The 21,909-nt window shown below is 36.6% G+C and overlaps 1 protein-coding gene across 4 annotated transcripts in view; it reads right to left on the reverse strand.

Moving 5' to 3' along the window:
* Nucleotides 1-21,909, reverse strand: part of RAPGEF6 (Rap guanine nucleotide exchange factor 6) — a 240,557-nt gene that overhangs the window by 206,102 nt on the left and 12,546 nt on the right. For all 4 annotated transcript variants that reach the window (XM_051978209.1, XM_051978208.1, XM_051978211.1 and 1 more), the window contains exon 2: nt 1,499-1,569. In XM_051978209.1, the coding sequence (XP_051834169.1) occupies nt 1,499-1,569 (71 nt within the window). The remainder of the gene's footprint in view (nt 1-1,498; nt 1,570-21,909) is intronic.

Below are 21,909 nucleotides of genomic sequence, written 5' to 3' on the forward strand. Positions count from 1 at the left end.
GCTTGGCTTTTGGGAATTAAAGTCTTTATCCCTTGTTTTTATATCTTCTCTGCTGATCTACTGGCTTGCTGCCAGGGCAAAGTAGCTCACACTGTGGTAAAGTTCTCCCCCCAATTTTTCAGGCTGAGATCACACCCTGACTCGCTCTAGTTTGCTCAGTGCGAGCTACCTTTCGTGCTCTCGCTGTCTGCCTGAGGTCTGCTCCTGGTCTAACCGTCCCACCTGCGAGCAAAAACAGACCCTTTTCCTGCGAATTTCGAGGATATCTTGTTGGTAATGTGTTGTATTCCCAATATTTGTGGGGTTTTTTCAATCAAGCACTAATTCCAAGACTATCATGAAAAAAGTACTCTGAGGGTAAGAAAGAGCTTAGATAGATGCATGTGTCTTCTCTGCTATCTTGGCTCCACTATTTCTTAACTTTTTCATGAATAAAGTGTAGGAGAAGTATGTGGCAGGCAGCATATAGATGGTAAACTTTGGTTAGCAGGGTTGTGGGAATTAAAACTGTCCCACAATAAAACAGAATGAGGCAAAGCTCTGAGCCAATGGCATTTTATTAAAAGAGTCCATGGTTTCCTCTGATAAAATGGAACTCACTCTTCCTCATGATCTGATATCCTTTTTCTTCCAGGGCCTGATTTTTATTGTATTTGATATTTGAATATGAAAAAGTAGCATGGTAAAATACAAAAATCTCACTAGTTGATGGGAATTTTTTTTCTTGAGAGCCAAAAAATGATATATTAACAGGGGAAGGAAGTCTTAAGTTGGGTGAAGCATGGGGCAGCTCCACTGACTATGTAAGTGCTTCTAAGATAGTCACCTGCTCATATTAGACAAGAATGATCTCAAGGTACAAAAATTAAATTGGGGGAACTTTCTAAAGCATTGAGGCCCACCTATGTTGAATTTGGACATGGAATTTGAGCAAAATAGGATGAAAATATATTTTATCAGCATTCTTGTCGCTACACAAGTGACTTTCATAACTCAGGTCTTTCTTATTCCAGGCCCTGTACTTTATTCAAGGCACTACTTAGCACCCCAGACCTAAATATGCCAGGGAATGGGAATAATGATGATTCTCTTATCCAACACCTTAATCCTTGTACAGAAAAATAAATCAACAGACACATATCACATCCAAAAACATAGAGCAATATCAAAACATACTGTCATTTTCATCACCTCTATGATGCTTCAACTATCATTGAGTAGGTTGCTTAAATCCTTCAGATTTATAGTACATCACTAGATCAATTATGACTTTAAAATATATCAAATGACTACTACAAGACAAAAATTTTTTTTAAATGTCATAATAGTGAATTTCATAACTAAAACATGATCAATAATGTTTTGTGTAACAATATTTAATCTGGATTCATTAAGATCTATCCTATGATGAACATCATTAAAAAGTAACAGCTTTTTATTCCTACTCGTGACTCATATTTTTCTCCTTATTCTGAGGTATTTGTTGGCTACCATTTACCTTAGCAGGCGTTCCCTGAGATTTGATAAAATCTCCATCCCATGAAGATAAGAATAAATAGTATTTAAATCCTGTTGAAAGAAAAAAAAGAGAGATTTAAGTTTTCATACACATGAAACATTTTGAAGAACAATGAGGGCCATCCGCTCCCTTTTTCTGTCCCCACATCAATTTAGATTTTAGAGTTAGCCTTTAGGTTTCTGGCAATCTCAACATACAAATCCATATTACAATCCATACAATCCATATAATCCATATTGCAAGATATAGTTGTAAAATATGCAGTTAAGTGAAACAGATCTTTGAAGAGCACCAAGTTTAATAACAAGAAGACCTGAGTTTAGATTTAGCTTGAAACACTAGCTGTATGACCCCCTGAGCAACTTAGTTAACCTGCTTCAGTATCCTCAACTGTAAAATGGGGATAATAACAGCACCAACCTCCATTGGTTTTATAAAAAACAAATAAGATAATATTTCTGAACTATTTACCCCAGTCCCTGGAATAAAAAGGTGTTATATAAAAATGTTTCCTCTCTTTTCTCACAAAGGCATTAAGCATAATACTGAATGAAAAAAAAAAAATGAACATTCAAAGAAGTGCCGTATTTTCAAGATTTTTATGCAAAAAGACTGGACTTAATAGAAAATCTGACATGTAAGATCAACAACAAAGACTAATTACAAGAGACTCAATAAGGAAACACTGTGTTTTATACATCTAAGTAGTCATTAGTAATTGGGTAGTTCACAAATAAGATTGGAATAGAACTGAGTATGATGTGATTCTAAAAAAGCATAACTTTATAGGAAAAGGTAAAGAGAATAATTATATGAATGATGTGTAAGAACTAACACAGAGGAATTAGATAGGGGAAGAGGACTGATTGTTGTGATATAAATTGTGTCCCCTTTAACCTTTGGAGGGGGGCCCTGAAATTCCCCTTTGGGGGGAATTCCAGAGTCTCAAACTCTCCCAGACCCTGGAAGGGGCAACACCCTTCCCAAGATAAGTAATCTCATTCAATTGGAAATCTCAACTTGGGGAATAGTCAATGTCCTCTACTGAAGTGGCTCAAACTCCCAGTTAAGTAATTGCAATTTTGAATTGAATTGAATTGAAAATCAATCTCTCAAATTCATCCAAAGAGCAAAAAAGCCTCAAACCTCAGAAGGCTAGTAAAAGGTAACTCTAATTCCTAACCCCTAATCTTTGCCAAATTTCTAATCAGGAGCTATTTGCCTTTTTGGACTTGGCCCACTGATGAAGATATTTTCTTCTCAGTGTAAAGCACCTTTGCTAATTCCCAAACAGGACCCTGCCCACTAAAAAAGCTGTCTTCTTAGCAAGCTGTCTTTATAGTGTAAATAAATCCCCTTTTGCCACACTTCGGGTTTGCAAATTCTTTCAAAAGGGATCTATGCAACATCAACCAGAGGGGATTTCTTACCCTCAATTCTCAGACCTCATCAGTTATGGAACTCAAATCATCAAGAATGGGTTATAAAGAAAGGTTATAAAAATCTTCTAAATTCAGAAAGAAATAAAAGGGTAAGAAGATGGGGGAAAGAATAAAGGAGAGATTTTTAGCAGGAACCCTACTATGAAAAATGGATGGGGATTTAGTTTCCACACTTATTAAGATTGAAGAAATGAAACCTAAATTAGAAAACTGAGATTAAGTAATGGGAGGCTGGGACTCAGAACAAGGAAATTAAAGAATGAAGTCAGAGTGGAGGTTTTAGATTTGAAAAGGAATCCTCGGGTTCCCTTCTTCTCCTCCTTCAGTTCCTTCAAGAGTAATCTTCCCTCACAAGAATGTAAGCTCTCTGAGAGCAAGCACTGGCTTCTGTAATCAAGGGAGGAAAATGAGAATAGGAAATTCATGTGAGATGTAATGAAGAGTAAATAATCATACTCTGTAACTTCTTTAACACCCAATTAAATAGGGTAATCAGAGGAAGGACTTGGGCTTCAGGATTGGAAATAAAAGAGTGCCTTTGAGGATTTCAAAATTGTGCCCATCTAGGCACCCACTCTCGCAAGAATGTAAAATTAAAAATCTTTCCAGTATTCATCAGTGAGTCATTGGTAAGGTGTTTTGTTTCTTACACCATTCACATCAGATCACAATTAAATAGAGAACATATATATATTTAGAAAGGAATAAAAGTCTTCTGAATTTATAAAGAAATAAAAAGGGTGAGGTAATAGAATGGGGGAAGGGGTGTAGATGGATATCTAGATTAATAGTGTTAACAGAATTTTACTATCTTGGTCTCTAAATTATGAATAGTTAAGGGACTCACAAAACAGAAAAAGGTTTTAGAAATCAAGTTGCAGTTTAATTAGTGACTTTCAGAGTGAGGAATAGAGTTTGCAAACTGGAAGTTCTCCTGAGTAAAATATCTGCAACTGTGAAAGAAAAGGTAGAGATTTTATACCCAAATCATGTGAGAAGGTGGATCAAAATATAATTACTTTCAGGGCCTGAGTGGTTTCCCATGATAAACCCACAAAGGCAGGAAAAATAGGCTTCTCCAATCCTGTGTAAACAGTTCTGAAGTGCTTGTTTCTAAATAAGGAGGTCATTACTTGGTGGAGGGACAGGACCAGAGTTCAGTGACAGAAACAAATTCTACAATCATTGATTCACTTAAGTTAATGTACACAGGACAGTGTTGTCAAGAATTGATATTTCAAGTTGCATTGTAAGGGACTGACTCCCAAGCCAGAAAAGGCAGCTTTGAGAAATCTAAATTATTAGTATATTCACTATACATCTCTCCTTGATAACTGTGAAAATCATAATCATTTTTTCTCAATGGAAAAGGGATAAGGAGGAAGAGAAAAAGTGGGCTGAAAGGACAAGGAAGGGATAGGAGGGAGTATAAGCCAAGTAATAGGAAAGCAAGGTATGGAATAGAAAGCATAAGAATGAGAAGGGATAGGAAATAATAGATACATACAAACATAATAATAAAGATCAATGGTATTAGGTTTTTTAAAAAGGCAAGGGCAATAATAATTGATCTCAAAGTTAAAGCTAAAATAGATTTCATCTGTGTATCTTTTCAACAATGATATGATTCAGGCCAATTCCAATAGACTTGTGATGGAGAATTATCTGTGTTCATTTGTGGAATTAACTGAGTAAAGACACTCTCATGGGACTATTGCCTTTAAGAATAACTTAACTGTGACAATTTATAATAATAGAGCTATAACTAAAAAAGTTGCAGGTGTTTGTCCCCTTCTCTTTCCCACCACCTCTTAATTAGCACATAAGTACTTCTTTTAAAAGTCATGATGTCTGAATTCTGCAGTTCTCTAGGGAAATTTAAATTAAGAATTTGTTATTATTGACTTGTATTCTTTCCTTTCTGGGATAGATTTCTGGGCTTAGAGTGTAAGTCTGGACTCTCCCAAACAATGAGAGAAAAGGTCAAGGTGGGAGAGGGGTGTCTGTTCAATTTAATCTGGTGTTTTGCAGTTTATGCTTTGCACTCAAGATCATAATAAAACTCTTTTTGCTTTTTCTTACTCTGAGAGTCTTTTTGTGGTCAGTACTGTCCCACAATCTAGAAAGAGGACTGTGGGGACTGAATGTCAATCACAACATAGCAATTTTTTTGTATCACAACCTTTTTCGTTGTTTGCTTGCTTTTTGTCTTTTTTTTTCCCTTTTTGATTTGACTTTTCTTGTGCAGCATGATAATTGTGGAAATAAGTATAATATAAAAGTTACATGTCTAACATTGGATTACTTGCTGTCTAGGGGAGGAGTTGGAGGCAAAGTAAGGAGAATGTGGAAAACTATCTGTACATATATTTTTAAAATAGAAAACTATTAAAAAATAAAATAGATTTCATCAAAAGAGAAATAGGGAAATTATCAGCCATATGAATTAATATAATTTTAAGCTATTTGAAATAATTAGATAGTATAAGCATATTGCTATAGTATAGGAAATGATGAGTTTGGTAGATTTAGAAAAATATGGAAAGACATGGACTTATGAAGGAAGATGTTATCCATCTTTAGAGAAACAAAGCATAAGCACAATATGATCTTCATAGATGTATATGAGTGTGTGTGTATAGATGATCATAGCTACATATATGCATGTGTGAGTGTGTGTATATTTCTGTATGTATGTATATGCATGTGTATATCCAAACTTAATTGGGGGGGAGGTGAAAAAAATAAAATAAAATAAAGTATGAAGAAGAAAACAATAGAAATCTTACAAGGAAGCAAAGAAAAGATGGGCAACTCTGAACCCAAAATGTAGTATTTATTATATTGTCTTTTTTGAAAGGAAAATTTTTATATTTTGATTCTCTCATGTTCTGTTGTACACATAACAAATTTTTTTTTATATTTAAGTTTTAAATACATTTTTAAAAATTTTTAAAGAAAAAAAGGGGATGGGGAGGAAGAGTAGGAGGAAGAAGGGAGGCCCAGAAAACCAGAGCAGCCAGTGACAAATGGAAGAGATGGCTGGGATTTGTTTCCAATCCCCACCACAAAGGGAAGCTATGGAATTTGCTCCACCATCTAGCCTTTTAATCAAGAGGAGCAGAAGCAACTAAGGGTACTGATGAGATGTGAGTACCAAACTAATCTCTATGATGAGTATTAATGTGATGCTATGAAAATCCACTGAGGGAAGAGCAATTCGGGGAAAAGGATGGTAAAGAATAAAGGAAACACCATTTGAAATGAACCTTGAAAGTTGATTAGTATTTTAATAGGTATAGATTGGGCAAAGGATAGATATCTTTGACTTGTTCTTTCTCTCTCATTAAGTCAATTTCCAAGTCCTATCATTCACTTTGAAACCAACCTGGTTCAGGCCTTCATTACTTTTCCTCTTCAGTATTATATTAACCCCTAACTTATCTCCTTTGCCTCCAGTTTCTTCTTCATTAAACTCATGCTTCTTACAGCTTCCAAAGGAATTGTCCTAACACTTAGGTCCAAACACATCATTTTAATATTCAAAATTCTTCAGTGGTTACAAATTTCCTACTATAAACTCCTGATCTTGTCATTCAAGGTCTTGCAGATTTGGGCTTTAACTTTTATTTTTTTAAAACCTTTTTCACCTTTCCAGCTTCTTTATGCATGCTATCTGAAAGTGCATTTGCAATAGACCTGATGTAAACAGATCTTTTGGGGCAAAATGATAACCTTTGGGGAGGTCTGGATATTCCCAAACCCTGGGAAAAACATACCTTTCCCAGACAAGCCCTTTCCAATTTAAGTGGCTTCATTCAATCAGAGATCTTGGTCAAATCACCCTCCATTGAAACTGAAATTTTTGGGGGGTGGCCCAGAGCCCCTTCAGGGAGTTCGCAGACTCTGGGAAAAGGCCTTCAAACTCCCACTTAAGTGATTTTATTCAATTGGGGATCTTTATCTGATATTTCTTTACTGATGAGCTCAGACAGCAACCAGCCTCAGGTAACCATAAAACCAGGGGTCTGTTAACACACCTTTGCCAAATTCCTAAAGAGGAGTTTTGCCCACTAAGAGATCTGTTTCTTAGTGAACAATAAAATTCCTTTTTCTTGCCCCAAACAGATTTCAGGTTTGTGAATTCCTTTGCATTGGACCTGAGCAGACACAGGGGATTCTCCACCCCAATTCTCTACCACTAGCCTCATCATTTGCACCTCATCAGGCCTACATAGTCCCCATAGTCATTTCAGTCCTCTTAAAGAAAGGAGGATCAATAACCAACCAATAATGTTCCCTAACATTTCTGAATCCACATTTCAACCTACTGAAATTCTTCTTTCTTTTTATCACACAAGTCAATGGCTTCATGTTAAATAATTTTGAGTATGACGGAACCTCAGAGGCCACCTAACCCAACCTCCTCACGTTATAGATAAGAAAACTGAGATTCAAAGGGGTAAAGTGACTTGTTTAAGATCATAAAAATGGTAAACATCAGGTTTACATTGGAACTCAAGTCCCCAGATACCCAAGTAGATGCTTTTTCTAACAAGAAGTGATTCCCTTCTGTCCAAGGATCTATCAGTCGGTAAATCAGCTTGGTTTCAACTCTACAAAACAGGATTTACCTTGCCCCCTAGGGAGTATACCTTGGTGTTTCTTCTCCTTTCTAGTTTTCTTTTGTGTTATGTCTTCTTCCATTGGGTTGAATGAAGCTCCTTGAGGAAAGAGATTTAATCTCTTTTTTGTTATTTATTTTTATTATAATAAATTAAATAATATCTATTATTTAGTAATTTAATATTAAATTATTATATGGTAATTAATTATTGATATTAACATTACATGTTAGTGAAATAAATAATAAATATTTATTATTATTCCACTACAACTCAGATTCTGAGTCTGGGTTTTCTATGTATGATAAATTATCCATCATCCAAAATATTCAGAATTCTTTCTTAAGGTTAACATGCCTTGCCCTTTTTGTAGTGGCAAGAAACTGGAAACTGAGTGGATACCCTTCAATTGGAGAATGGTTGAATAAATTATGGTATATGAATGTTATGGAATATTATTGTTCCATAGGAAACAACCAGCAAGATGATTTCAGAGAGGCCTGGAGAGACTTATATGAACTGATGCTAAGTGAAATGAACAGAACCAGGAAGTCATTATACATGGCAACAAGACTATATGATGATCAATTCTGATGTATGTGGCTCTCCTTCAACAATGAGATGATTCAAACCAGTTCCACTTGTTCAGTGATGAAGAGAGCCATCCAGACCCAAAGAGAGGACTGTGGGAATTGAGTGTACACTACAACATAGCATTCTCACTCTCTCTGCTGTTGTTTGCTTGCATTTTGTTTTCTTTTGCAGTTTGTTTTCTTCGTTCTTAATCTGATTTTTCTTATGCAACAAGAGAATTGTATAAATATGTATATATATATTGAATTTAACATATATTTAACATATTTAACATGTACCGGACCACTTGCCATCTAGGGGAGGGAGTAGGGGAAAGGAGGGAAAAATTTGGAATAGAAGGTTTTCCAAGGGTTATTGCTGAAAAAGTACCCATGCATGTTTTATAATTTAAAAGTTTTAATTATAATTTTAAAAGGTTAACATGCCTTAAATTCAAATCACTCAAGCTATCAAAGACTGACCAACAAAAAGTCTCAAGCTATGCCCCTTGGGTCTTTTATTTGCCACACTCTCTGTCCTCCAATAGTGTCAGAGTGAATGTAAATAGCACTTGTTGCTGTTTTGTTTAGAAAACCCTGTTTTGTTCAGGGTCTTTCTCTTCTGAGATTGAAGCTTTTTTTTTTTTTTTGACTAGGTAAACGAGGCCATTCTCTGCCTGATTTTTTTTTACCTAACATTAATTAATGAATGGGTGTAGCCTCAGTCAAACTAATATCAGTTAGACTTTAGCTTAAAGACCTTAGCTTAAAAGGGCCAAGGTCTCCCACTGCATACAGGCTACCTCCAGTCACCTAGATCTTGCCACTGGGTCTAGATGTCTCTGGAGGGGAAAGTGAGGTTGGTGACTTTGCACAGCCTTCCCTCACTTAAATCCAATTCACTTGCAGGTCATGGCATCACCTCCCTGAAGTCATGGTCCTCTTTGAGAACGAAGGAAAAACAATAACAATTATCTGTCATCCAAAATAATCAGAAAGTAGAATGTGCCAATTAGAAAGCAAAATATAATATATGGATTTATAAAATAAAAGTTCAAATGTTACTATATCTATTTTATATTTTAGAAAATTGAGGTTCAAAATTTTAAAAGTAATAAGTGGCAAGACTAGAATTCAAATTCAAATCTTCTGATTCCAAATTCAAGATGCTTTCTACTACACCACAGTTTTTTTCCCAATACAGAAACAATAGATAAGAAATTGAAGAGTTTTTAGAAGAGAAGTATACATTATAAGATCTGTACATCTAGCAACAATATAAAGTGTAAATCAGAATAGAGAAAGCTGTAACTAAGAAGATCAGTTTAGGGCGTATTGCAATAGACCAGGCAGGTGACAAATATGAATATATTAATATTATTGCAGAAAGAATAAAAAGGGAAAAGCTTTTTTTTTGCTCTCCTAGGCTAGACAAAGTTTTTAAAACAATAGAGTGGGGAATAATTATGAGAGATCTAAAACAGAAAGTAATTTCAGATTCCTATAGGTAAAGTGATTTGTCTAAGTTACCACCAGTAAAGCAAATTCATAGTTATGATCCTGGGCAAGAAAAACCCCCCAAAAAAGGGAAAAAATTTTGTGAATTTGAGAAATATTGAATAGGCAGGATCAATAGGATTTAGAATCTAAAATAAAATGAGAGTAAGAAAAGAATACAAGAAAATATCAACAGAAGAATTATGAAAATTAATTTGGCTAACTGAATATAATCTGAATCTTTTAGAAAAGGGTTTAAAAGTAACTAGCTCTTCTGAGTTCAAAGAAAGTTTGTAAGGTTTTCTTGTACTTTTGATTATTAGTCTTAAATAAGAAGCTAAGAATTTTGACTTAAACATGGTGCACTAGGTGATTGGTGGTAATATTAAGAGAAATAAAGAAACCGGGAGTAATTTTTAGTAGCAAGATTACTGAACATGAACACTGAGGAACTGGCATAAGGAAGTATAGAAGTGAATAAAAATGCCAAGGGAAAAATTACAGATTGTTCATGACCTCTTTTATTTTCCCTTAAGGAACAACAACATTTACACTTCAGAAAGTAAACAACTAGTAAAAGACATAGAAGGAAGAAAACTAGGATCATGTGTAATCTCAGAAACCAAAAGAATGATTAGAATCATTGTCAAATGATGTAGGGAAACTAAGGGCAGGAAATAGAAAAGAAAAATTCCATATAATAATGGGGGTGGAGGTGGATTTCAGTGACCTTTAAGAGGGCCAATAAAGTAATAAAGTTAAGTTGGATCACAAGAAGCATTAAGTAATAAATAAATCAAAAGAAAATGTAGACTTCCCCCCCCCCCAAGTTTGGTGGTAAAAGAGAAACAGATAAAAGTACCTCTAGTTGGTAGAGTAGTACTAGTTAGTATTTATTTCTGCCTAATTAAAAGCTAGATAAACCAATTTTGAATATATTATAAGGGTTCTTAACTTTTCTTAGGTCATGGACCCCTCTCTGGCAGTCTAGCAAAACTATGGACTTAAAAATAATGTTTTTAAAATGTGCAAAGTAAAATATGTAAGATTACAAGGAAAACAATCAAATGTTATCAAAATATTAAAAAAAAATTTTTTTTTTTTTTTGCTGTTGTTCAAAGACAAAAAATAAAACACTCCTAGGCTAGACAAAGTTTTTAAAAGAGTAGAGTGGGGAATAATTGTGAGAGATCTAAAACAGAAAGTAATTTCAGATTCCTATAGTGTAATCCCTTCATTTTAGATATGATGAAATTTAGGCCCTGGGAGGTAAAGTGATTTGTCTAAGTTACCACCAGTAAAGTAAGTTATCAGAGGTGGCATTTAAAGCTAAGTCCTGACTCCAGAACCAGTGCTCATTCTCACATACTCTGCTGATTAACTGAAAATGACTTTTAATTGTAAGTCATAGTCCTTTTATTGGAATAAAAATTTTTATTTAATCAGCAAGCATTTGCTAAATGACCACTATTCACTAGTATTTGCTCTTATTGAGGCAGCACAAAAGAGTGGAAGGAATGTGGTATGTGGAAAATATTGGAATAAGGGAACCTGGGTTCCAATATGTGCTCTACCCCTGCCTTATCTCTATTTATGTGTCTTTGGACAAGTCCCTCAACATCTTCGAACCTGTTTCTTCATTTGTAAAATAAGAGACCTGGACTCAGTGACCCTCCAGTTCTAAATTCATAAGCCTCTGCTTTTCTTTTAAAAATAATTAAATTGGGGCAGCTAGATGGCACAGGCCTGGAATCAGGCGGATTTCAAATAAGACCTCACACACTTCGCAATTCATAGTTGTGATCCTGGGCAAGAAAAACCCCAATTACCTCACAACAATATTAATAATAATTAAATGTATAGCATCAAGTACGCCTGAAAGGAAGGAAAAAAAACACATGTATATGCATAATATATATATATATATCTATATAGATATATATATATATATATATAAACACACAGATAGATTTGTAATGGGTAAATTATAAATAAATGAAGAATGAGTATTACTCAAATAACAAAAGTAACAGCAGAACTGGGAGGGGGGCAATTCTAGGTTTAATGACAATAAGTAAACTAAAAGCATAAATAACTTATTTTTTTGTAGCAATACTAAAAATAAAGTAAAATACCCAGACATCTACAACAATTTAAGTACTCTTCAGAGTGCTACTTAACCACAAAAATTTAATTTAACCCAAAAATTCTATTTCTACTAAATGTATAAGTACAACTTAAAATTAGCATAGCATCATTATATGCCATAAGCTATTGGCTATAAAATAACTAGGCTATTGACAAATTTTTGTGTTTATTTTTTTCATATCAAAACTCTCAACTCTCTCTGCTAAGTTTAGGAGACAAATTAACAAACATGAAAAGCCTAAAAATCTTTCTGAAATATAAACATCCCTTGATCTGGAGCAAAAAACTGTTAAATAAACCATATAAACCATACTTTCCTAATAGTTTGAGACTATATTCAAAGTTATCCTAGTTAGCCTAGCCAGCTCTTTATTATACTCAGTGAAACAATACTGAATGATACTTACTAGAAGTTGCCTACAAGAAAACAAAAGTGCCTTAGAAGTGATATAAGAAATCATGTGCTTGTCTACAAGAACAAGGCAATACATTCATCTCTTAAAACAGTATTTGTCCAGATCAACTGATCTTTAAATTATGCATAAAATGCTTGAGGGAAGGAAGAAAAAAATTGGATGGGAAACAAGAAATTTAGATGTGATCCAAGTTTGTGTCAAACACACTAAAAAAATTAATTTCTGCTCCTTTACAATTATAGAGATGTCAGTACAGTAAGAGTACCTGATTTGAAATCAGAGGGATGAAATTCAAATTCTGCTTCTAAATAAGTAACCCATGTAACTTAGAAAAAAAGTTAAGTTTCCTTCTGATATGAATCCTAAACTAGCTTATTCTCAGGAATTGCTAAAATGAGCCCATCTAGTTCTTATTATCAAATCATAATCAGGTCAGTTTTCCCACACTGCCCTGTTTCAACAGAATGAAGTAAAGCTGACACTGTTAATCTACCATACATCTGAGACAGCTTGGATGAGAATTCAGTTAGTTCAACATCTTAATACACAACTTTGTAACTTCCTAGGTCTTTATTTTCCCATCAGTTCTCCTAAAACTTTAAAAGTCATGATCCCCCAAAATGAGCTGCTTAATCAACTGACTGCCTTGTTCACTCATGGTTGAAGCTACTTCATGTAAATAATAGCAAATCTCTTATCCATGATGAATATCTTGTCACGGTTGTTCCATGTCACTAATTACTATGCTCTTCCAAATCTATTTCATATTATCACTTCTAGTGTCTATATATTTACATCATTTCTCTGGATTTGAATTTTCCCATGTATAAAATGAGGAGACAAGCTTCTAAGGATCCTTTCCAGCACTAAATCTATTATATGAACAACAATCATTAGTTTTATTATTACAACTTCCAATCAGAAGTCTCTACTCGAAAGAATCTCCATCTATATTAAATGCAATGCTAATTGAAGTGGGTTAAGTTCCAAAAGAATTTAGCATAGAACCAGGAAAAAGAAGATAAATTTATAAGACAAAGTTACACCAAAGCTTAATGTTACTTATTGTCTATTTTACAGCTTACAGGTGGGTTTGAGACAAGTGGTCTATTCACTACTCTCAGTAACTTAGTTATCCTGACCAGAAGATTATCTGACAATCAGCAATGTTTGTAGGATTATCCCAAGATGTTAGACTTTAGAATTATTGACAAATTGTTAGAACAATAATACTCTAAGATTAGGAGATCTCAGATCACATCTATACTTCCTCTAGAAGCAAAATCCCATCAAGATTATAAAGATCCTTAAATAACAAGGTTAAAAGGTTTTTTGTCTTTTATCCAAGAAAATATGCACATGGAAGATTCTTGAGTAGAGAAATGACATAGTCCTTTCTGTAGAAGATGGAATGAAGAGGGGAGAACTTGGAAATGAGTTATTAAAGTAAAAAATGAACAAAATCAAGAAGTTCTGAAAGCAGCAAATTAGCACCATCCATAGAGACAAATGTTAGAACATTATTGTCAAGTTCTGGTTTTTTCATCAAAAATAGGTGAAATTCGCTTATTTCGTTGAATGACCATCTTCTTCCCTGGAAAAAGATGCTCATTCTGTCTGGGTAAGTTATTTTTGGTTGCATACTGAGTTCTTTAGCCTTTTGGAATACCATATCCCAGGCCCTTTGATCTGTTAATGTGGATGCTGCTAGATCCTGAGTAATCCTTATTGTGGCTCCTCTATATTTGAATTGGGTTTTTCTAGCCACTTGCAGTAATTTTTCCTTCGGCTGAGGGTTCTGGCATTTGGCTACTATATTTCTTGGTGTTTTGATTTGTCAGTAGGTGATCGATAAATTCTTTCAATGTCTATTTTACCCTCTGTTTCTATGACTTCTGGGCAGTTCTGTTTGGAAATTTCCTGGAAGATAGTGTCCAGGCTCTTTTTTTTTAATCATATTTTTCTGGGAGTCCAATAATTCTCAGATTGTCTCTCCTGGATTTATTTTCCAGGTCTGTTGTTTTCCCAAAAAGGTATTTCACATTTTTTTCCATTGTTTGATTTTTTTGGTTTTGCTTGACTGATTCTGCTTGTCTCCTCAAGTCATTCAATTCCATTTGTTCGATTCTGATTTTCAATGAATATTTTCTTCACTCACTTTTTTTCTATCTTTTTCTAATTGTCCAATTGAGTTCTTTTGTTCTATGGAATTTTTTTCCATTTTGCCTATTTTATTTTTTAGAGAGCTATTTTCTGTTTCCAGTTCACTAATCCTATTTTTCAAGGATTTGATTTCTTTATCCACTCTGTCTTTAAATGAGTGGGATGACTTCTCCAGACTCTCTTGTCAAGCCTCCCTCTCCTTTTCCCATTTTTCTTCTAGCTCTCTTGTGAGAGCCTTTTTAATTTCTTCTATGAGATTCATCTGTGCTAAGGAACAGATAATCTCCTCCTTTGGGGATTCACCTGGAGACAGTCTGTTTTTAGTCTCCTCAGGATTTAGAGTTTGCTCTCTATCCAAATAGAAGCTGTCAACGGTTAAGGTCCTTTTCAATTTTTTGCTCATTTTGTCAGAGAAGAATCAAAGACAAACTAGCAAAGCAAAACCCCCAAATGGAATCTGCTTTTTTTTAGGGGGGAGGGGCTGGGTGGTGTTAGTTACCAAGCTTCCTCTACAGATTGCGGGGGCAGCAGTGAGGCACTAGCAGGACAGCGATGGCTGTGCTGTGCCTGTGCTCTGAGGCTCTGAGACTCTGAGAGCGTGCTGAGACACTGTGAGGGAAGGGTGGCCAGGTCCAAGAAACTCCAGCTGTTTGGGGTTGTATTCTTCACCACTGGTGTTTTTAGTTTCTCTACTTATTTGCTGACTTGCTGCCAGGGCAAAATATTCAATCCTGTAGCAAAGCTCTCCCCGCAGAGATGGCTGAGATCACACCCCACCTCGCTCTGGTCTGCTCGACTGTGAGCTGCCTGCCGTGCTCTCACTGTCACTGCCTGCCCTCACCCTGCCCCCAATCTAAGGACCAGATAGGCTAACTGCTTGGGGGAGAGGATTTGCTTGCATCTCTACAGGTGGAGAAGGAATCAGATGGGTGCCTACGAGCCGCATTTGCCTTGTCCATTGCAGAAAGATGGAGCAGACCCTTGAAACAAAGGAGAAGACCCAAGAAATATCGGGTGGTTCTGTTGCTGATTGTGCTCACAAGAATTATTAGATTCCTGGCACATGAACTAATGGACAATGGAATCCTATTGGACTGTTTCTAGGACTTATGGACGTGTGTAAATTTTCAGATTGATTCTTGTTATTTATTACATTACTACTAGCCTGTGTTATATTTCTATGTGCTCATGTAAATTATGTATAATGCCTCCCATATTAATGGATTTATGTATACCATGTATATCTGTTACAAAGTTCTGGCCCATATTGATGGATTTATGTGTACCCCCTCAGAAACCCCCTATGTTTTAAAACAAAAGAAAGGGGGAGATGTTGGAATCCTTACTAACTGCTAAGTAATTAGAGTTGATCTAATCTTACAAGAAGTTGTTTTGGCCAGAACCTGAAACAAGGTACTAAGTAGAACTAATTAAGACAAGGCTTGTGTTCACACCTTTACTCACTGGAGTCCACAAGTATGCTAGCTTCACAAAGTACACTTTCTACACCTCCCTTAAAGCTCATTGGGCCAGAGAACACTATGGGAGAAAACCCATAATCCCATTCTCTCAGAAGAGGCAGATAAAAGGCCAGCGATGAGGGATCTATGGCAGAATACATTTTTTCCTCTTGGCTGGCTGATCGCGCTGGACTCAAGAGGAACGACTCTGGTGCAGAGAACACTTTGACGGATTTCAGTGGAGCTACGCCAGAAGCCCTCTCTCCGCGGCAAGTTGGTGGCTGGGCTCCCCAGAAGGAGATAAGAAAGACCTTCCATCTCTGTCTTGGTTGGAAGCAGAAGAAAGCAGAGGCAGAGGCTGAAGGACAGAACCTTTGGATTTGGAGACATCCGAAGGGCTCCAAGCCTCTAAACCGGCTGTGCTTTGAGAAGAACAAACTCCAACATTTGAACTCTAACATTAGGCGCCCGAACAGGGACCGATTCAGATCCATCTGAACTAGATCACAACAGCCCAGTGTTAAGTTAGCTGAGCCCTATAAAAGATATGAATGGACAGTTTTGCCACAGGGAATGAAAAACAGTCCTACTATATGTCAAATGTATGTTACTGCTGCTCTTACTCCAGTAAGAAAAGCCTTTCCAAAAGTCATGTTATTACATTACACAGATAATATATTGGGATGTGCACCTGAGGAACAAATGTTAGAAACATATCTACAAAAGACCATAGAAACACTAAGGAACTACAAATTGCACATAGCTCCAGAAAAAATTCAAAGACATGCTCCTTTTCAATAGTTAAGACATGAAGTATACTCTAAAGTGCTTACAATACAAAAACTTTCTTTAAGAACAGAAGCTAAATATCTTAAATGACTCAGAAATTGATAGGAGATATCCAATGGATGTGTCCAGTGTTAGGCTTGACTATCTATCAAGTGCAACCATTATATGATATTTTAAGGAGAGACAGTGCTTTAAATTCACCACGTCAGCTTACAAAAGAAGCTCAAGAGGCTTTGAGAGAATTTCAACTGGCTTTATCCAATGTGGTTGAAAGTATCACTCAAAAACCCTTGTAACTATCAGTTTTTGCTACACAAGAGGCAGCCACAATAGTCCTTCATCAAGGAGATAGTGTGATAGAGTTAGTGAACCTCCCAGCACAACCAGAACAAAGCCTTGTTCCTTATCCAGTGCTTGTGGCTAGAATTTTATTAAAGGCCATTAAGCAAGCAGTACAATTATCTGGGGATAAGATTAACAAGATATACACTTTTTATATTAATGCACAAATTAATGTGTCCTGTGAAACCATCCCAGAGTGGCAAATTTTATTAGCCATGGCTCCAAATTTTATACACGGGTCTCCATTAAAGATAACCAGACTATTATAATTGGCGATGGATTCTTGAAGAAAAGGTTTCTAAAGTTCCTCTTAAAGGACCAACTCTCTTTACAGATACATCCAAACATAATATTTGCACTGTATAGTCTCATGACTTAACTATAAAGAGAGTAGTCAGAACTCATTTTCAGTCCACTCAGCAGAATGAATTGTATGCAATCATTCTCTTATTATCCAGGAGATAAAAATATAATGTCTGATTTGGCCTATTCAGTAGGTGTGGTACAAAGAATTGCCACAGCCCAAATAGAATTTGTAGCTCTAATATATTAGAGTTCCTTAAAAGAACTTTAAGAGCAAGTGAGAAAGCATCCAGTTAAGATTTATATCTTGCATGTCCACTCTCATAGTGGACTTTCAGGTCCTATTTTTGATGGTAATTCAAAGGCAGATAGCCTTCCAACTATGTTGACCAATACTCTTTTATTTCAAGAAGTCCAAGAATCTCATTTTAAAGATCATTAGGCTGCTTGAGCTTTACATTTACAATTTGGAATAACAATAGAAGAAGCTAGGAGCATAGTAAAAACCTGTACAGCTTGCCTTCCTTTCCATGCTCCTACACTGCATCCAGGGAAGAACCCTCATGGTTTGAGAGCCAATGAAATTTGGCAAATGGATGTGACCCATTATAAATCTTTTGGTCGTCTATCTTTTATCCATGACCTTTTCAGGATTCACTTTTGCAATACCAGCACCAAAAGAGACAGCCCAAGTGGTCACTGAATTCCTTATACAAGCATTTGCAATTGTGGGTATGCCACAAGCAATAAAAACAGATAATGGACCTGCATATACTTCTAAACATTTTGCACACTTTTTTGCACAGTATAAGATTTTACACACCACTGGCCTATTCTTTAATCCTCAAGGATAGGCAATAGTAGAGAGGAAAAACAGACATTAAGATGTTCTTCTAAAAACAAAAGAAAGGGGACGCCACAGGTAACCCTAGAGAACTTCTAAATCTAGTTCTTTATACTATTAATTTCTTGATTTTTGACAAAAATGCACTGGCTCTGGCAGACAGGTTTTATAACCCACCAGAAGAGCAGTGTCCAGTGCAAGCAGCTCCACTATCTTTAGATAATCGCCAGGTGATGTGGAGAGACCCAGAAAGTGGTGAATGGAAGAGACCAGATAGGTTAACTGCTTGAGGGAGAGGGTTTGCTTATATGTCCACAGATGGAGAGGGAATCAGATGGGTGCCAACAAGCCGTATTCTCCTTGTCCATTGGAGAGAGACGGAGCAGACCCTTGAAATGAAGGAGAAGACCCAAGAAACATCGGGTGGTTCTGTTGCTGATTATGCTCACCACTCAAAGAGTATGGCAGTTATGGCGTTTGACTCATGGACATCAAAAATTGTTGGACTTCAAAACCCTCAGGAATCATTGGATTCTCTGAGACATAATAAGATTGTTGTAGGATTTGAAAATCCTCAGGAATCATTGGATTCTCTGAGACATGATAAGACTGTTGTAGGACTTGAAAGCCCTCAGGCATCATTGGATTTTCTGAAAAATGATAAGACTGTTGCGGGACTACAAAATCTGCTGGAATCATTGGATTCCCTAACACATAAAAAAACTGTTGCAGGACTTCAAAAACTTGTGGAGATCTTTGGATTCTCTGACATGTGAAGCAATGGGCAATAGATTGGTTTTGGACTATCTCTTGGCTGCTGAAAAAGGCGCATGTGTGACTGTTGCTTACATACTCTCCTTCTAGGACTTCTGGAAATCTTTTACAACACTATGTTGATTCATATTGTTTGTTATATCACTACTTGCATGTACAATTCATGGTTGTTACACCACATTGAGTCTGCACTGCCTGTGGGGAGAGTCATCACTAATAGCCTGTGCGTTATTGCTATGTGATTGTGTAATATCTCCCAAGCTGATGGGTTTGTGCATACCTGTTTCTAATAAGATCCTTCAACCCAGAAACCCGCTAGCAATCCCTACTTCCCTTTGGTGCTTTTCATCTCCCATCCTGAGATGTCAGGGAGGGCGTGATCATCTCCTTTTTAGTGCTTTTACTTCCCTTCCTGAGAAGTCAGGAGAGGGGGAGTGATCATCTCCTTTTGGGGGCTCTCACCTCCCTGAGAAATCAGGGATGGCATGACCACCCGTGTTCTAAAACAAAAGAAAGCAGGAGATGTAAAGGGCTGAAACTCTTGAGTTCATGCACTGAGGTCGGACAACCGAGCACTTAAGGCTAACTACCAATTGGACAATATTCTATTAGCATATACTTGGAAAATGGCCCATTCTGTGCTGGATATGTTGGTGTATATAGAGAATTGGAGGGGAGATTAGAGGGTGAAGTAAGACAAGCCAGACTTCTGGGCAGGAGACAAACAGGAGAGAGGTGTTGTTTCCTGTGTCCATTCTTCTCACTTCGACCAAGAATAATGACCAAGGACTCTTGCTTATCCTGACTCCGGCTGATTCTAAAGTATTCAGGGTGCTAACTCGGTCTTCACACAAGGTGAAATCATAATTGATTTCCCTAGCTTAAGTTCCTACTGAAGAAGAGGTTTGGAATGCCATTAGTCTACTTTTTATGTGGTAAAGCATCAGGTGCTGATTCTATTCCAGCTGAGATTAACAAGATGGGGAGTTGATTTCTTATACAAAAGCTAACTGAATTTTCCAAATTATATGGCAAGAGGAAGTTAAGCCCCAAGAGTTCAAGGATATCTCCATTGTGCATCTTTATTCAGGTAACGGGAACAGATTGTCTTCTGACAATCACAGTGAATTGGAGTGAGAGGAAAGAGGTGTCTCTCTCTTAGTCATTGCTGGCAAGAAAGTCCTCCTTAATCAGCTTATCCTACACCTAGAAAAAGGTCATCCACCTGAAAGCCAATATTTCTTTAGAAGGAGCCAAGGAACAGTTGATATGATGTTTACTGCTCGAAAACTCCAGGAAAAATTCCAGGAACAGAACAAAAGTCTATAGATAACATTTGTAGATCTGACCAAGGCCTTTGATACTGTCTGCTGTGGGAGTTTATGCAAAATTATGTCAAAATTAGATTTCCCAGACAAGTTCATCAGTATAGTACATAAATTTCATGATGGCATGCTTGCCCGGATTCTGGATAGTGGACAATGCTCTTGAGCTTTCCCAGTCATCAAAGGAATGAAACAATGCTGTGTGTTTGCTCCCAAGTATAGCATGATGTTTTCAGTCATGTTGTCAAATGCCTTCAATGAGGACAAATATGGAATCAAAGTCAGCTATCACTCAGATGGCAAATTGTTGAATTTGAAAAGGCTACACGGCAAAACTAAAAAGGAGGGAGTATTGATGCATGTTTTTTGTTTTCAGATGATTGTGCACTCAATGCAGCTTCTGAAGCAGAGATGCAACAAAGCATGGATCAATTCTCTGCTGCTTGTGCTATTTTTGGCCCAACAATTAACACCAAGAAAACACAGGTTCTCTACCAGCCAACACCACACCATCCACATGTGGAACCATCAGTTACAGTAAATATTGAAGTTTTGAATGCTGTGGATAAGTTCACTTTACTTGGCAGTATACTTCCCAAGGATGTCTACACTGATAGAGATTGGTAAGCATTGCCAGAGCTAGCTCAGTGTTTGGGAGGCTCCAAAGGAAAGAGTGGGAAAGGAGAGGTATTAGACTGACCACCAAACAGAAAAGTCTATAGAGCCGTTGTGCTGACCTCATTGTTGTATGCCTATGAAATCTGGACAATATACCAAATTCATGCCAGGAAAACTGAATCGCTTCCATTTGAATTGTCTTAAGAAGATTCTGAAGATCACCTAGCAGGAGAAGATACCAGACACTCAATGTCCTTTCTCAAACTAAACTGCCAAATGTTCCAACTCTATTGCAGAGAGCACAACTCTGTTGGGCTGGCCACACTGTTTAAATGTCAAATGTATACTCGCCAAAAAATTTATGAAGAGCTGACACAGAGCAAGTGCTCACAAAGTGGGGAGGGAGGGAGGGAGGAAGGGAGAGAAAGAAAAAAAGAAAATTGACAACAACTGATAAAATTACTCCCTGAGGCAAGTAGGGAAGGGTACTGATGGGGAAAAGTTTAACCTTATAGGACCCTCTGTGGAAGTCGTGGGCAGGCCCACTATGCAGTGTGCAGTGCAATCAGAAATCCCAGTCATGCCAAACCCCACAGTTTAAATTTCCCCTATAATTTGGTCTATTGGTCCATGGCCCATGCCATCTTTGCTGAATCCCTTTGAGTTAAATCCACCACAGTGTTTTGCTTTGTGATACCTTTCTCCCTATCTCTCCTCCATGCCTCATAGTGTCTTTTTCCTTCTTATAGCTAACTAACTCTTTTAGGGTGCTAAACCCCTCTATGGATTTAGCCTGCCAGTTAAGGGCATCTCCCACACTTCATGGTATGTTTCCTTTCTCCCGGTAAATTGTAAGTTTCACTAGGGAATTTGTCTTTTCCATTGTTAATTGTTAAAACCACTTTCCCTGTTAATAAAAAAAAAAAAAAAAAGCTCTCCCAAATCTATTTCATATAGGCACCACTCTAGTGCCTATTTTACCTCTTTATTTTGTCTGTAATTTATTCTCTTCTATAAGCTACCTTTTGCCAAAGAGAAAGGTCAATGTGATTTCTTCACATGACTGAACCAC

The sequence above is a fragment of the Antechinus flavipes genome, chromosome 2 (assembly GCF_016432865.1).
Source record: "Antechinus flavipes isolate AdamAnt ecotype Samford, QLD, Australia chromosome 2, AdamAnt_v2, whole genome shotgun sequence".
Taxonomy (NCBI): domain Eukaryota; kingdom Metazoa; phylum Chordata; class Mammalia; order Dasyuromorphia; family Dasyuridae; genus Antechinus; species Antechinus flavipes.